The sequence below is a fragment of the Rattus norvegicus genome, chromosome 18 (assembly GCF_036323735.1).
Source record: "Rattus norvegicus strain BN/NHsdMcwi chromosome 18, GRCr8, whole genome shotgun sequence".
Classification (NCBI taxonomy): Eukaryota; Metazoa; Chordata; class Mammalia; order Rodentia; family Muridae; genus Rattus; species Rattus norvegicus.
Genome location: NC_086036.1, coordinates 72,977,675 through 72,994,104, shown reverse-complemented (window position 1 = coordinate 72,994,104; position 16,430 = coordinate 72,977,675). Strand labels below are relative to the sequence as shown.

The 16,430-nt window shown below is 40.2% G+C and overlaps 1 protein-coding gene across 18 annotated transcripts in view; it reads right to left on the bottom strand.

Moving 5' to 3' along the window:
• Positions 1–4,618: 4,618 nt before the first annotated feature.
• Positions 4,619–16,430, bottom strand: part of Pias2 (protein inhibitor of activated STAT, 2) — a 106,479-nt gene continuing 94,667 nt past the window's right edge. For 4 of the 18 annotated variants that reach the window (XM_063277603.1, XM_039097144.2, XM_039097147.2 and 1 more), the window contains one exon: positions 12,769–15,941. In XM_063277603.1, the coding sequence (XP_063133673.1) occupies positions 15,759–15,941 (183 nt within the window). In that variant the 3' untranslated portion in view covers positions 12,769–15,758. Of the gene's footprint in view, positions 15,942–16,430 lie in introns of all 18 variants that reach the window. The other 14 variants (XM_039097146.2, XM_039097154.2, XM_063277609.1 and 11 more) reach the window with 7 other exon arrangements.

The window sequence follows — 16,430 nt, the reverse complement described above, 5'->3', positions numbered from 1 at the left end:
TCATTTAAATAGCATGGGAGTAAGCAACGACCCTCTGGTTAAAGACCTGCTGCACAGTATGAAACACACACCCAACACTATTATTTGGAAAAAAACAAAACAAAACAAAAAAAACTATGGCTAGACATAGGTCCTAGAGGAGAACCTATTACTATTATTCTTCTAAATGAACATTTTAAACTGTGTCCTAATGACTTAGCATTAGTCTTATAGCATCTTACCTCATCAGAGAAAATTTTATTTGCAATAGATGGTGGTTAACAGGAACACTCAGAACTAGTCAAAGATACTGGAAATGAGACTGTGGAATGCTCAGCCCTAAGTGGAACACAACACAACACACACACACGCACACACACACTCTCTCTCTCTCTCAATATTCTGTCTCTCTCTCTCACACACACACACACACACACACTCTCTCTCAATACTCTTTGTCTCTCTGTCTGTCTCTCTCTCTGTCTGTCTCTCTCTCTGTCTCTGTCTCTCTCTGTCTCTCTGTCTCTGTCTCTGTCTCTCTCTCTCTCTCTCTCTCTCTCTCTCTCTTTCTCTCTCTCTCTCTCTCTCTCACACACACACACACACACACCTGCCCAAAGTTTAGGGGGTCACTGTGGAAGAAGAGACCTAAAAGGGTTAAGTGTCAGAGCAGGGCATGGATGACTACCAGAAAACTGTCTTCTAGATACAGGACACTAGCATATGAGTTCAGAGGCATGACAACACCTGTGCAAGCCCAAGATAGACCAAATCGCAGCATAGTGAGAGGTGTTGGGGACAGAATCCCAACCCTAGCTAAGGAGCTATCTGCAACAGCTAGCTGCTGGAAGGGAGAGTCAGTTTCCTCCAAGAGTGCAGTCCCTAATGAATTAACCGCACTCCAGTGGAAGACCACACATCCGAGAATATTTGGGCAGCACAAACTGGTCTCAATGGGTTTAAAGAAACAAAGAACAGAAAGTTGGATGGGTAGAAAAAGGGGTATGGATTTGAGAAGAGTTGGGAGGAATATTATCAAAGTATGTTAAACAAGATTCTCAAAGACATTCAGATTTTTATGTGTTTCAAGGCACAGCTTCGCACCGGGAATTTGCTTTGGGCAGCTTGTAGGCTCAGTTACTGCAGTTAGGTCTAGGTTTTGAAAGGGTACGTGGGCAACAAGAGTATATTGTCCCAGAAGGGTTGGCAAATGTGCCTTCATAGCACAGCTTGCACTGACCAAGTTTTTACACTCAAAAGACAGGGCTCTTTGAATAAAATTGGCTGAGGCAGTATTTTTTTTTTCTTCCTCCCAATGTCTCCTTTCCATGGAGTAGCTAGTTTGAAGCTCAGCTTTGTTTTTTGGTGCTATTTGATCTTGTCCTCATTGGCTTGCTGAGCGTTGTCAGTGTAAGAGTCTTCTAGGACACTGAGCATTCTGAGTTTGGTACACAACTTCATGGGATCCTTCCCTTTCCCTTTGAAGCTGGGCCTGTCCTAGGCTTTCCTTTTCTTGTTCTACACTGCGACTCATCCTCTTTATATATTCTAGTTGCTCCTGTGGAGTCCAAGACTGGCCTAAGTAACTGTGCACTTTGTCCCCTACCTGACTTACCAGTTCTTGTTGGACCGGACTTCTCTCATTTTTTAAACCTCCAATGTTGTTTTGTTTTTTCCCTCTAGTGGTGTTCCTCTGGGAAGAATGTTTCAGATGATTTTCAGTTTGTTATCTCCCTAGCTGTAACCACGGAATCTTTCCTTCGAGCTTTTTAAGGTTAAAATAAGCACTTGGCTACTTGGGTCATTAAGTATGAGGACAGGTGGCTTCTAAGTTCACAGGGTGTCGACTCCAAGATGACTCACCTGGAGGCTTCAGATAGCTTCCTGGTATACTGTACATTCCCCTCCTCAGAATCAATTATTTGGTTGAGAAGCGATCCTACATGTGATAATGGATCCTTAAAGAAAATTAATTTCTGTCTGAAAAGGAAATGTAGACTTCTGACTGCTGTCAAAAGGACCTGTAGTCCTGAATATATTTGGACTTGGATGGTGTGTGTGTGTGTGTGTGTGTGTGTGTGTGTGTGTGTGTGTGTGCACGAGCGTGCACACACACACCACGTGTGTTTTGTTTTGAGACAGGGTCTCACCATGTAGTCCTAGCTAGCCTACAAGACAAGGCTGGCCTCAAGCTCGCAGAGACCTATCTTCTGCCTTTCGAGTGCTGAGATAAAAGGCATGCACCACTATATCCAGTCTCCTTTATATCTACCTACACATTGTATTTTACATATTTTTGGGGGAAAGTAGAACTTTTATATATATTTTCTTCCAATTTCTAGCTCATTCTTTTATTTTACTCTAATGTCTATCAAATAAGGTTTTATTTTAAAACTCAGTATACCTGCTTAGCTATTTAAGACATTGATCTAAGAAAACTTTCTGCTTAATAACAAAAACATAAGGGCACTCCCTGCTTTGTCTGTGCACAGAGTAAGGGGCCAGTTAGCATGCCACAGTGCACATGCAGGACTGAGTCAGAAGATAATTGAGGGAGTTGGTCCTCTTTCCACTGCGTGGTCCGAGGGATCAGATCAAGCTTGTCATGAGGGGCCTGGTGTTAAATGCCTTTTCTTGTTGCCTTGCCTTTTCTCATTTTTGTGTGTCATATATGTGTAAATGTATGTATAGATGTGTGAGGCTGTTCACATGCTTAGAAGCCAGAGATATTGTGGCTCTCAACTTTCCTAATGCAGCAACCCTTTCACATAGATCCTCATGTTGTGGTGACTCCCAAGCAGCACACATTATGTCATAACTAATTTTGCTCCTGTTACGAATCATAATGTAGACGTCTGATATGCAGAACATCTGGTATGCAAAGCCCAAAGGGGTCAAGAGACTGAGGGCTGCTGATGTAGGATATTCCTTTGGGGCAAGGGCTCTTTTGGAGCTCAAACTTTTAGCGAGGCTGGCAGACAGCATCCCAGAAACCCTCAAGTCTCCAGGCTCCATTGCAGCAGTGTGATGGGTGTACAGGAGACCAAGCCCACCTTATTATCTGAGTGATGGGATCCAAATGTTGGTTGTGTAGCAACTATACTTAAACACTTTGCTATTTTTATAGAGACCTCTTTTTTTTTTTAATAGATGCCTCCTTTTCTTTTTTGAGTAAACAATGCTCAGACCAGACATACCATGTACTTATCCATTCACCTACTAAGGAAACCTTGGCTGCTTTCAAGTGTTGACGATTTCTAACAAAGCCTCTGTAAATCTCCAGATGGAGTTTTTGCAACATGTACTTTTTAAATTAATTGGCATAAACACTAAGGAAAGTGGTGGCTATGTCATATGGCAAGAATATGCTCAATTTTCAAAGAAACTACCAAACCAAAGTGACTATACCATCTTGCTTTCCCACAAGTGAATAAAATTCTTTTTGGGCCACATCCCTCAAGCATTTGGTGATTTCAGAGAGGGAGGGAGGTAAAGAGGAGGAGCAGGGAAGAGAAAAGCTACAATGTTTATGCAGTAAAGAAAGAGAAAACGATAATGTGCAGTGCATATGTAGGCTGTATAATTGCAGTCAATGAGAAGACGAGATTTGATCAAATTGTCATGCATTAAAATACCAAGGCAGAATTCTGACATTTAGACCTTGTTATCAGCCACAGGTTTCTGTGGCAATGCTCTACAAGGCAATTTCTGAGCCCTATACATGATACCCTTCTCCTACATACTTACAAGGTCTTACTTGAAATAACAAATGTCACCAAAGACACAAAACAAAGACATAACACAAGGAATTGCAAGCAAGAACAAGGTGGGAATTTTCAGCTACTGCTGAGTAATGGAAGTCACAATAAACTTGTTGTAATCTTAATTTTTTAAATCCAATATTAGAAAAAAAGAGGGCAACAGCTTGAACAGCCGCTAAAACATGTTGTAGAAGTGTCACCAGTAGTGGAAAGTCACAACCCAATACATTCTTCCTTTGTGGGGACCTCCACCCAGCCATAGCCAGGTCCTCAACTATACAGAAGAAAAGGATTTCAGGATGAATCAAAATCAGTAAGACTACAGAGACTAAAAGCTAATATATGGCTTAGACTCCAGGGCAGGCATCAAGAGTACACAGCCACTGGTGGTCACACACATGGTTCTGGCTGAGCTATCTTCCCCAAAGACTCAATTTACAAAGTTTAAAGATTCAGTAAAACTTAAATTTTAAGTAAAGTTTAAAAATTAAGGGGAAAGCACCATTGGCTAACTCAATTTTTCTTAAAGAACTTCCTTTACTTTGTAAGTAAATCGTGGGTCTTGTTTATTTCTGAGGTGTACTGGCTAGACTTATGGATAAGAGCTGAGAAGTGGCATGGCCACAAATGCTAGTCTTAAGTAAGCTGTTTTAGCACCCATACTGAAGATGTCTTTACAAACATAAGCACTATCTCTGTAGGCAGCTGTGTGTTAAACCTGCAGATTCTTGGCCAGGTTCCAGGATAAGAGTTTCTTTCCCTGTGCATGCATTTTGCTTTAATTTATTTCTACTTTACTTGAAAACCACAGTCAGTGTGGTGGTAGAATGTGAACTGTATTGATTTCTAATGAAACACAAAGAACACACACAAACAGATCAATGTGTACACAAATTTATTTCAAATGAACAAAGATTATTTATGAACCGGTCGAACTGCTTGAACCTCTCTGGATCTGAAAGCTTTCTAACTTGAGATTTTAAATTTTATTTGTTCAAACTGTTAAACTTACCTGGATCTTTTAATAATTCTGAGTTTTATTTGTTTGGCTTTGGGTGGAGTAAATTGCTTTACCCATAAACAACAGTTATGAAGATTAACTCAAGAAAGAATAAGGAGTCGAACCAGACAAAACTAAAAATTGGTAAAGAACCTAAAATCTCAAACACCTGAGTCTGAAGCCTTGATCACTATGTTAAACTCAGTAATGCAACCACCCCTTTTTAGTTAGCAGGGGCCCAGTTCTCAAAGCCAAGACTTGTATCATCCTGGGCTGTCATAGTTAGGATTTCCATGGCTTTGGAGAGACACCAGGACCCTAGCCAATTCTTATAAAGAGAAACATTTCATTGGGACTTGCTTACATTTCAGATTTAGTCCATAATCATCATGGTGAGAAGTATGGCAGCTCCCAGGTAGAGATGGTACTGCAGATGTGGCTGAGAGTTCTACATCCAGATTCACAGGCAGCAGGGAGACACATGCCGAGTGTAGCCTGAGCACTTGAAATCCAAAGTGCCCCCAACTCACACTCCCCAGTGGCACTTTGTCCAGTAAGACTTCACTCCTAATGCCATTCCTAAGCATCCAAATATGAGTCTTTCTGGGCCATTCTTATTCCAACTACCAAACAGACAGGATGTAGTCTTCACACTCCTCTCCGTGAAACCCCGATGGACCAAGACTAGATGTACCAGCTTGGTGTTTGCCTGCGTGTCCAATATGGCCCTTTTGCAAGTGTAACCTTTGCCTAAAGCCTAGCTATTGAATGCTCTGTTCTGTAGCTTCTGGGGTTTTTTCCTAGGTGGCCCCATACAAGGACCAAGTGATTATCAGGTCTCTAACAAAGCACAAGCCAATGCTGGGTTTTGAAAGAATATCTTTTCTGTTTGTTTTTTAAGAACACTTAGCTGCTCACATTAACTCATAAAGTCCCCCTTTAAGTTTGTTTTGTAACTGAACTTACACTGTAATTTTTCCATACTGTATATTTTCAATGAGTTTTGTATTATATCTATGTAGTTCAGCCTTTTTTTTTTTCTTGTAATGTCTCAATTTGCTACTTCTTTTGCTCTGTCCTTTCTGAAAATGGATTGCTCTGTAGCCCAGCTATCCTTGAACACATGACAATATCCCTACCTACATCTCTTGAATACCGGGGTTAACTGTTTAAGACACTATGCCCAATAATTTGTTTGTTTTAAAAGGCATGAATTTAGCTGGCTATGGTGGCTATAATCCTAGCACTCGAAGGGGAGAGTAGGATCACAAATACATAATTACACAGAGGATCTTACCTCAAAAGTAAAAACGAAGGCACTACTTTGTTGTGTATCATCCAAGATATATTCTAATTTCCTAAATGACTTCATTTGCTGTTACAATTTTTTAATTTTACATAACTGAGTATTTTGCTTGTATGTGTCCCACATGCATGCTTGGTGTCCAAATGCTAGAAGGTGGGGCCCTGAAACTGGAGTTAGATAGTTTTGAGTCTGTATGTAGTGCAGGGAATCAAACCTAAGCCCTGTTAAGGCAGCAAAAGCTTGTGACTGCTAAGCTATCCCTCCAGCCCTCATGTTATTTCATTTTCAACCCACGGAATTAGAACTCTAGCGCTTAAGTTTTAAATAGCTTGGGACTTTGCCGTTCTTCTCCTAGTTTGTTCATACCGTAAGAGATTATCATGGATTTTTTTTTTTTTTTTTACTGGTACAGCTATGATGAATTCTGGCAAATACTTCAAGAATAAACGAGAGTATCAGGCTGCAGGCTGGGGGGGACAGCTGTTATTGGCGTGCCTGCCTCCCACGCAAGCAGGACCCAAGCTCAGACCTCCAGCATCCACATAGAGAGTGGTATGCTGGCATGTAGCTATCATGCCAGAGCTGGGAGGCAGAGACAGGAGATCCTTGGGGCTTGCTCGTCCAACCAGGTGAACCCAAGCTTCAGGTGCAATAACTGATTCTATCTTAAGAGTGTGGTAAGATACTGAGGACACCTGACATAGAAGTTGGCCACCACATGCACCCACACATGAAGATACACAAAGGAAGGGGTGTTCTGCTGAGTAAGTATGCGGTTCAGCAGAACGTGGTGACAGGAACCAGGAATCTCAACACCTGGTATAGGCAGAAGTAGGATGATCCGGAGCTCAAGGGTAGCATCAACTACTTAGTGAGTTCTATGTCAGTGTGGGCTACATGAGACTCTGTAAAGAGGTAGAGGAGTTGGCCCAGAGGCTAAAAGCGCTTGCTTCTCTTATAGAGGACCTACAATCAGTTCCTAACAACCACGTGAAAGATACAACCAGCTCTAACTCCAGTTCCCGGGGATCTGATGCTCTTTTATGGCTTCCTTGCACAAACGCACAAGAAAAACGTCATACAGAACACACATACACAAAGAAACAACACACACAGGAATAGTATTTAAACTAGGTTGGATGATAATTGCTCAAAATTTCTCCTTATCAGCTTTAGAAATGAGAATGAAAATTTTAAAATATTCTCCCCATTTTAAACTCCATAATGTATCAATAGAAAAAAAGGCATTTTATGCTAATCTTGACTAATTAGTTCACTTACCAACTGTCAAGAGCATTAATAGCCTTTATCCAACTACTCATTGAATTCTCCAAGTATCTTGCATAAGAAATTTTTGTATAAACACCTTGCTGAATTTTTTTTTCTCTTAGAAAAGTTAGAGCAACTTAAGGAAGGAAGGGCTTATTCTGGTTTTTATTTCCAGGGTATATGTCATCATTATCAGAGTAGGCATGGAGGCCAAATCAACCGCTGGCCACACTGCATCCGCAATCAGGAAAGGAAGGATGAGGAGCGAATGCCGTGCTCAGCCAGCTTGCTCCTTTGCCCTTGGTCTGGGGTCTCAGCCCTCAGAATGGACTAGCCAAATAATTCCTGAGAAATGCCTCTAGCGCTGTGACTTGTTTGCATAGAAATTCCAAAACCTATCTTTCATCCTACGCTCTGAGGAATTGAGCATATGAGTAAGGAAAAACAATTGGTGGTTTAAAGTCAAGTTCCTAAAGAAATTAAAGTAGAACCTGGTAAAAATAAAAATTAGTAAAATACAGTAAGTTTATTACATGAAAAATATAAATTGATATTGCATCACACTAATAAGCAGTTTAGAACGAGTTTACTTTTAAATTCTAGGTTCACATGAATACAACTGACATATACTTTCACACATTGGATCTGTTAATTTTATCAGATTTTGCTGCTTCACTACTTTATCAGTTCAGATGCATTCATAGCCCTCATGAAAGTAGAAAATAATGTGTGGGCTAACTTGAGGGCTAGGTAAATGAGCACCATTTATTACAACACAGACCTTATAATCCATTATCTGTTGGTCACTTCTCCAAGTTAAGAGTACAGCCTTTACAGTTGCTGAATTCGAACTGAATATTGTTACATGCGTTTCCATCCCATTCTCAAAAACGACAAGGCCCCCTGTGCTGGATAGCTTTATGTCAGCTTGATACAAGATATTGTCATGTGAGAAGAAGAATTCTAATTAAGAAAATACCTCAATAAGATAAGGCTGTAGGCAAGTCTGTAGGGCATTTTCTTAATTTGTGATTGAGGAGGGCTCAGCACATCGTAGATGGTGCCACCCCTGGGCTGGTTCCTAGGTTCTATAAGAAAGTAGGCTGAGCAAGCCAGGTGAAGCAAGTCAGTAAGCAGCACCCCTCCATGGTCTCTGTGCCAGCTCCTGCTTCGGGGTTCTTGCCCTGCCAAGTTTCTGTCCTGACTTCCTTTGACAAACCGTGATGTGGAAATGTAAGTCAAACCCTTTCCTTCCCCCAAGTTTCTTTGGTCATGGTGTTTCATCACAGCAATAGTAACCCTAATCAAGAAACAAAGATTCTATAAACCCCATTTTACACAAGGAACCAGAGTCACAGTAACTATCTTGGCAAAAATCCCAAGTGACAGAGGCATCCTTCAAACCCAGATAGGCTGGCACACAGTACACAGCATAGCAATATCATACACATATTCTGATTTATAGAACATACACTTTCAGCTTAGCCTTTGAGTGGGTCTCTGACTCTTGTGCCTGCTCTTGGAGTTCTTTTTCTCTTGGGTTGCTTTGTCTAACCACAATGTGATGGTCTTTGTTTTATATCATATTTTATTCTGCTATGTTTAGTTGTTATTGCATATGAGTTTGCTCTTCTAATGAGAGACAGAAAAGTAGATCCAGGGGTAAGGGAAGTGAGGAGAGAAAATAGAGAAAGTGAGGAGTAGAGGAGAAACTGTAATCAAGATATATACGAAAGTAATATTTTCAATAAACTAAAAGATTCAAAAAAGTTAACTCATAATGGATCAGTTGCAAATTTAAGATAAAATTAAAAAATTCTTTCAAGAAATACAATTAATTTCATTATTATACTACTCAGGGTTTCAACTGCTATGATAAACACCATGATCAAAAGCAACTTGGGGAAGAAAGGGCTTATTTCAGCCTACGGTACAGGATAAGAGTCCATCATAGAGGGTAGTCAGGACAGGCAATCAAGGGTAGAACCTGGACGCAGGAACAGCAGTAGAATCCACGAAGGAATTCTGTTTACTGACTTGCTATCAATGGTTTGCACAGCCTGCTTTCTTATGAAACCCAGAACTACCTGCCCAGGAGTGACACCACTCACAGTGGGCCAGGGTAGCCACCATAAATCATCAACCAAAAAAATGTTCAACAGACTTGCCTACAGATCAATCATACTGAGACTTTTTCTTCATTAATATTCCTTCATCCCAGGTAACACTGCCTTGTGTTAACACAAGAGTTAGCCAGCAAAACTACCTTGGATTTGGTAATGGAATCTTAACCATGAAACCAAAAGCATAAGCAGCATGGGAAAGAAATAAACTAGATCCTATCAAAATGTAAAACATGTATTTCAAGGGTATCAAGGAATTGAAAAGATACTCCTCAGACAGGAAAAAAATATATACATATTAAATAACAAACACAACTGGTACAATGCAGTAAGACAAATAGCCCAATAAAAATGTGGGCAATGGATCTGAATACACTTTCCCAAAGAATACATGCAACTGACTAGCTTATCAGACCTGAGTTCAATTCCCAGCATCCATGTAAAAAGCCAGATATGGTAGTGCGTGCTTGTAATTCCAGCACTGGAGAGGTGGCAGAAATGCGGGTAGTTTCTTAGGACTTTGCCAGCTGTCATTGACTAATCCTTGAGCCCTGGGTTCCAGTGGGAGACCTTGTATCAGAAAGGAGGGAGAGGGGAGGATGGGGGAGAGAAGACAAGAGGGTAAGAGAAAACAAGGTACACTGCTCCTATACTCTGGTCTCCACAGACATACACATATATCAACCCAGTAACACATGTGCACGATACTGTGTTCATGGATGAGCATAGCAACGCTATTCCTAACAGCAAGCATAGGAGATAGCTCAAATGTCTATGATGAGATTATAGGGAAACAAATGTGTATGTATGTGTGTATATGTGTGTGTGTGTGTGTGTATATATATATATATATATATATATACATATATATATATATATATAATTTTTTATAAGAAAAGAACAAAGCACATACACTTACTACAGCTTGGGTGATCCTTGAACACCTAGGCTAAACTAAAGTTGCCATTAATCACCACATATTCTGACTCAATGTACACAAAAATTTGAAACAGGCACCTAAGACAGGTTAACAAGTTGGTGCTAGAACTTGGTGAGGGTATGTATAGTGTGATGGAGAAATTAGGAAGGGTGGTGCTATTCAGTTTGGTGTCCTTTCAGCCTGTTGAATGACAACGTATCTATATCTTGTCTAATAATATCTAGGGTCATCAGGTTAAATTCTTGTTTCTATTTAAAGTTCTGAGTCTAAAAGTGGGTCAGTTTGCCAGCCTCAAGGCTAAAAATAAGTAAGTAAATAAATTTTACTTATACAAGCTACCTTCCCTCCAACTAACCACACTTTTGCTACCCACTCTAAATATGTTTGCCTTTTGGGTTATTTGGGTTTTTGTTGTTGTTGTTGGTTTGTTTTTTTGTTTTTGGCTTGTTTTGTTTGCACTTTCTTCTGGTAAATGTCTGCTGCTACATGAATATTCAACAAGTATTAAATTTCCATACTCAACCCAAGCCAAGTACAAATGGTTACCACTGTTTCTTCATTAGCAAATATGGTATACCAACCAAGCATGGCATACTGTTACTGTGGGATACAAGCAAAGCCACTGTGCTGTCACGGAGCTTGCAGTTTAGCAGAGGCTGACAGTAGCATAACCACTATTAGCAGAATATAAACAGGATAAAGATACTACGGGCTGGAGAGATGGCTCAGCGGTTAAGAGCACTGACTGCTCTTCCAGAGGTCATGAGTTTGATTCCCAGGAACCACATGGTGGCTCACAACCATCTGTAATGAGACCTGGTGCCCTCTTCTGGCCTGCAGTCACATATGCAGGCAGAATGCTGTACATAAAATAAATAAATATTTTTAAAAAATCTTAAAAAAAAAAGATACTATAGAAGTGCTTACTGATATGATGAGGAAATAGGAGTGTAGCTCAGCGTTGGAGTGAAGGTTCAGAGGCCATGGGATTTAAATTTCTGCACTAGTGAGGGGGGAAAGAAACCCAAGGAAAATATCTAGCAAGGCCCCTGAACAGATGTTAAAAACCAATCAGTACTTAGATGCACGATATTAGACAAGTTATTTTGACTATCTCCCTATTTTTTTTTTTTGATTCTTTTTTTCGGAGCTGGGGACCGAACCCAGGGCCTTGTGCTTCCTAGGTAAGCGCTCTACCACTGAGCTAAATCCCCAGCCCCGTCCCTATTTTTAATGTAGAGAAAATGACATAAGTTTACAACAAATTGTTACAGTTCATTGTAGTTTGAAAAACTGTCTCTCATGCTCATCTATTTGAATGTTTAGCCTTCTGCCCTTGATGCTGGTGGGAAAGGTTACAGACTTTGAGGTGGAGCACTGTTGGAGAAAGAGCATTCATTGCCAGCTTTGAGGTTTCGTAGCCCTTGCCCTATTTCCTGTGCTCAGATGAAATGTCTCTGTGACTTTCTGGCCAAGATGACTGTATATATTTTGTAAATTTAAAGCAAAATAAATCCTTTCTTTCTTAGCTTGCTTTCTGTTGGAGGTATTTTAACAAAACAACAGAAAGGAACTAATATAGTATTCATAGGAAGCTCTTCAGTGTTATTTCACAAGGCCATTCAGTTATGCCTCCCCTCCTAGAGGCAGACTTTACAACAGCAGGTCAGCAACTACCTCTTGAGTAAAGAGAATAAAAAATACTAGTGAATAAACTGTGGGGCTGAAGGGCTCTGGGTGGTACTGCTTGGTACCATGAAGCAGGAAAGTGATTTCAGGAGAGAGGTAAAATGTAGCAAGGCTGGTTAAGGAGAGAAAGAATAGAGTAACAGAGAAAAGGCAAAATGGTTGGCAAGACAGTTTACACTGAACTGTCTCCATAAATGACTTGCACTGTGCCTGCCAACATCAGCAAACATAACCCTCCTGATGACAAGAGCAGGACAGAACCTTCAGTTACTGTGGTCACCATCTGAACCAGTCCTCGTCTGCAGTCCTACTCCCCTCTCCTAAACACCACAAATCAGCATCACCTTGAGAGGAAGGACTCTTTTCTTCAGTTAGTTTACATCAGACTCCCTAGGTCAGTATTCATTCACCCTGTGTGTCAGAAAGCATACCAGTATTCGTCTCATTGGCTGAGGGATAAGATACTAGGTTCTGATGGGCCTGTACCTGCTGGTTTTGTAAGTCATGATGCAGCTCCAACAGCAGCCAGCTACGACCAGTCGCCCACCAAGAGCAGCAGTCTCTGAGACTGTCCCCACAAGCTTCATCACAGTGCATGAAGTATACCCATAACGACTCAACAACCCACAGCCTCTAAATGGCTACTCCCCATTCCCACACTACCTGGATCCAGACCTACTAAAATCACTATCAGACTCAAATTAAATGGGCACTGATTTTTATTTTTAAGATGAAAATAATGTGGGAAATAAATTATGATTTTCCATAGAACTGGAGGCAAACTTGCAAGAAAAAAGTTACTAACGTACTTTTCTCCTTTTAAATAAGCAAAGGCAACTTAAAACTTTTATGAAAACCAACCTTACTTACAAAGACAAGCGCAACTAATGAATGTCTTTATTTGCAAAAGACAAAGGTGAGTATCCAGGACTGATTGAAGACACATTAGAAGTCAAAATAGGCTATCTAACTCCATTCAACATAACTGTTTAAAGTTCAACACCTTCCTTCAAACTCATTCCTACTACTCTAATGGAAGCGTGTTTGATATAAGGGTTATGACAGGCTGGATCACACTCATTACTCCTTACCTAAGCATCATGTGTGCATCAGTGTTCTAAAACAGACCTATCTCACTTGCCTTTACAATTGTCCTAGAACAGAGGCCAAGTATTGATACTTTCGAGGCAGAAAGGAGTCAGAAAGCTAGGTAGTAAAAGCCGTTGTCATGAGTGGAGTTCTGTGCAGCTACACTGCCTGGAATTAATAAAGCAAGGAAACCCTTCAGTGTCTATGTGGGTTGGGGGTGGGGATGCAAACCAGGTTGGCCAAGTGACTGTAAGCATTAGCCACCGCTCGCTGGGTGTAGATATCTCAGATAATGGGAGGTGGCTGCCATCTAAGTAACACCAAGATGACCTCTTTATTCTAGTCTATCTGGTTAAACAGATATCTGCATTACAGAGACTCTGCTTATCAGGATCTTCATAAAATGTGACATTGAGGAAAGAATGGCTTTGCAACAACCATGTAAATACAGAGCCAAGTGCAGAAAGAAAAGTACAGACCTTCAAAGATAGCTGCAAAGTAACCCCAATTTAATATTAAACACTTACATCTATTTCAAAGGCGTCAGTCATCTAAAGTGACTCTTTTGTAATTTCATGAACTGTTGACGAGCTCATTGACATATGTAGTACAACTACAAAAGCAGAGGCATGTTATGAGAGCTAAGGAAATAATGTCTACTCCAACCTTCAGTACTTAAAGGACTTCAGTGATCCTTTGAGACTCTACTGGGTAAACAGGCTGCACCACTTCTTTATGAACACACCATACCACAGAAGCCAGGTTATTTTTCTGGTTACATAGGCAACAGAAACTGCATCTGTACCTAAAGCAGCAACAACGTAACATCCTAGAGGAAGGAATCTTTATCTGGACTGGCTAAGGTCAAGCAAGCCAGGGGCCACAATGCAGTGCCCGCTGTGGTCACAGGGGCTGGCTTTGCTTCCCATATCTTTGATGTCTCTGAAGCCCTACCAAAAGGAAAGATCATTAAAACGAGGAGCTGAAGGCTGAGTAGGAACAGCGTGGACAACTGCATAGGCATTTATACAAAAGGTGCACAAAGGCCATGAAAGCTTGAGCCAGTACAATACAACCCCACCAATGCTGAAGTGGGGACCATGTCCCTGGAGCAGAAGTAGAATCATTATGTTAAAACACATTTGAGAAGTTAAGAGTAGCCACTTTAAAAAAAAAAAAAAAGCTTTAAGTCGATATAACAAAGGCAGAGAACACTAGGCATCAGGAAAATTAACTAAATTCTAGAAAACTAAAAATTAAGGAACCTAAAGGAAGCAAGTGATAAGTGCACCTGGCATAGCGACGTGAGTGGTGTGTTTTAAAGGCAGCATCAAGTGGGACTTTGGGCACTTGTCCTCATTTCATTTCAAATATAATCTCGTGTGTGTGTGTGTGTGTGTGTGTGTGTGTGTGTGTGTGTGTGTGTGTGTGTGTGTGTGTTTTCACAAAAGACGTTTAGGAAAGTGAGATCTAATACTTCCTTCTATCATTTACCATTGACTTTTTTCTTTAAACTTGAAAGTCACTGCTGAAATTGAAATTACATTGGTAAGGATTATGATCAGAGACCTTAAATATAATTTGTGTATCAGTGCCATTAAAATGTGAAGAGTTCCAACCAAGACAGTATACTGTATTATCCTATAAAATATATGAAATCAGTTAAATTCTTAGGAGGAAATCAGTTATTTCCACCTCTCCTAAGTATGTTCTGGTGTTTCCCAACATTAAATATTTCTGAATATTGTAAAGAAAACCGTACCAGTATTCTAGCCACATCTTAACTCAAGCACATTTTACTCAAAGGGTTGACTTTCCGGAAAAAAAAAGTCTCAAATCTGTAGAAAATTCTACAAGAATGTACAGTAACCCAAAATAACACTTTATATCAGAACAAAATCTGGGCAGTATTCTTGAACATAATCATTATAAAGGGCAACCAAATCCACATTTCACTCGGCACACATCAGCAAACATCAAAGCGTGGACGACAAGAGGGAAATGCACAGCACAAAGATCATTTGCTTTGATGGGATCATGAAGAACAGAAAACCTGAAGAAGAAAAGTAGAACCCAAATTCTGGCCAGTTATTCAAACTTCATTACTTCAACAAAATAGAACAGATCTCCATAGAAAGTATTCACTCAGGAAACAAGACTTCTCCCAGCTATCCTTCCTTCATACTGGATTAAACAGAAGTTGCTGTTAGTCTATATCAGTGATTACATCTTTAATTAGAAAAGTTTAACTATTTACATAACTTTATTGCTGTTTATTGTAACAAAAGGTTGCCTGGTGTGTAGACTCCATCCACAGTGTAGGACCTGAAGTCAACCGCTCCAAAGACAGTCGCTTGGATGAACCGTATCCAATGCTCACCGTATCCAATGCTCACCGTATCCGATGCTCATGGACAGCGTGAGGAGAGTCCTCCTGGCATGTCATCTGGTTCCTGCTGGAGTCATCCATGTTCATCTCTCAGAAAGCAAAGGATCCATTTGACATTTCAATAAATATTAAGTTGCAAAAATTAGCTTCCATGGACTAGACATCCAAGAAAGAGTTTTGATGAATGATTCCCAGAATCAAGTATGTCCGCCTTTAGTCCAAAGAGATGACGTCAGGAATGTTACTCCCACTGCTGGTTATGACCCCTGTCTCACTCCTGCTGCTGGATGAACTAACGTGAGTACTGCTTTCATGGGGGCTGGTGGTGGTGACAGACGTACTGCTTGCTGTTAAGGGTGAGGTGAGACTATCCAAAAACATAGGAGGACAGTACTGCTTGAAACAAACAATGATGCTGATGAGGAAGAGGCTACACTGGTTTTAAATAAAGAGACTAGAAATTGTTAGATATGCACAGCCAAAAGTTAAACCCTGGTAGGATTTAAAATTAGCAGATTTCCTATTTAAGTGGAAGACAGAATGGACTTAGACATTTTACATTCTTTGCTGAATAACACACATCTTAATTGTCTTAAATGTGTGGAACTTGTTTATTGACCATATACACAAGGAAAATGTCAAAAATAACTGAAATAATTTAATGTTAAATACTGATCCCACCCACAAATTATGACTCAAGTTAACCTCAAAAACTACTTAATAATTGAAACAAAATTAAGTGATTTTTCAAATTTAGACTCAAACAGATCCTTTGTGAGCAATAATAAGAGTAACAAGCTGAAAGATAGCATTAGATTCCTCTGGAAACAAATACACAACACTTAGAATAATGTCAACATTCATTCTGAATTGGAGGGCATAAGG